At 57.7% G+C, this 1172-nt stretch overlaps 1 protein-coding gene across 1 annotated transcript; it reads left to right on the forward strand.

Moving 5' to 3' along the window:
• GGTG_14408 (hypothetical protein) lies at nt 1-1172 on the forward strand. Its single transcript, XM_009232334.1, has one exon. The coding sequence runs from the start codon at nt 37-39 to the stop codon at nt 1027-1029; it is 993 nt and encodes a 330-aa protein (XP_009230598.1). The 5' UTR covers nt 1-36; the 3' UTR covers nt 1030-1172.

Here is a 1172-nt window from a genome sequence, read left to right on the forward strand (position 1 = left end):
GAACGACTCTTGCGGCCGACCGCATCGACTGCCGACATGCAAACAGCCGTGGCCGGGCGCTCACTGGCCGCGGGCCCCTCACAAGACAAAGCCACGATCGAAAACCCCTTGGCTGCGCCTCTCATTCAAGCAAACGATGGGTCTGCTCCCCAGACTCCCCATTACACTTCGGCCACATTCACGTCGACCAGAAAACCGCTTCCTGACGGCCGAAAGCTAGCTTCACCAACGCCTTCCCAGGTCGACGCGGCTCGCCAAGTTCAAGCCACGCCAATACCTCCGCCCCTGTCTAGCCAGGTCAAAAACGACGCGGTCGCTTCTAGCGGAGTTTGCGACGACGTCGAGTACCGATGGATAACTTGCGACGGTGGCGAGATCTTGGTGCTCCTGCCAACACCGGTGCAGTATCGGGAGCTCAAAAATCCAAAGTGCGGCAGCCCTGTGCTTTTTGCCATCGCTGAAGAGCTTGGAGCGCAAGCTCAGGGCGCGTTCATTATCGACATCCCAAAGGATTGCCGATCAGTGTTGCCAGAACGGCCGGTTGGGGAATCGGACTGCACAGTCTATTATCCGGAAAAGATTGAGTCGGGATTCTGGAGAATTCGCAGCGAGAAAAGAAGGAGGCGGTTCCCCCATTTGGATGTCGACCCAAGCAAGGCCAATCCCAACATCGGTGCTGCCATCCAAGAGTTCCAGATGCGCCTTGAAAATGGCCTTAGGGGTGTCGCATACGAGACCGATATCCCAGCGCACACTCGCGAAGATCGCGCACGAGCTTCTCTGCCTGGAGAAAGCTCCCTTTGGCCCATCCCAGGTCAACTGCCTAAGGACGGTGGTATAGTCGGACTCCACACTCCAACTGGCTACATAGGGGCGCCCGGGGCACCGTTTTTGTGGCATTTCGAAGACCTTAGGCTGGGTGCCATGAATACCCAATACTGTGGGCATAAAGCGTGGTTTGTTACTCCGCCTGTTAGGGATCACCCTCACAAAGGAGACAGGGCTGCGGTAAAGCGAAGGTTGATTTGACTATTTGGAAGTAACGAATACAAGGAGGGGATTGGTGCATTGCACCAGAGCCCTCGTGCAAGGTTTTCATGCAGGCGGCCGCGCACGGGCCTGGCAGCCACCGTGGCTCAGCGACCCTCAAGGCGCCACGCCACCACACCGCC

Source organism: Gaeumannomyces tritici (assembly GCF_000145635.1).
Source record: "Gaeumannomyces tritici R3-111a-1 unplaced genomic scaffold supercont2.376, whole genome shotgun sequence".
NCBI lineage: Eukaryota > Fungi > Ascomycota > Sordariomycetes > Magnaporthales > Magnaporthaceae > Gaeumannomyces > Gaeumannomyces tritici.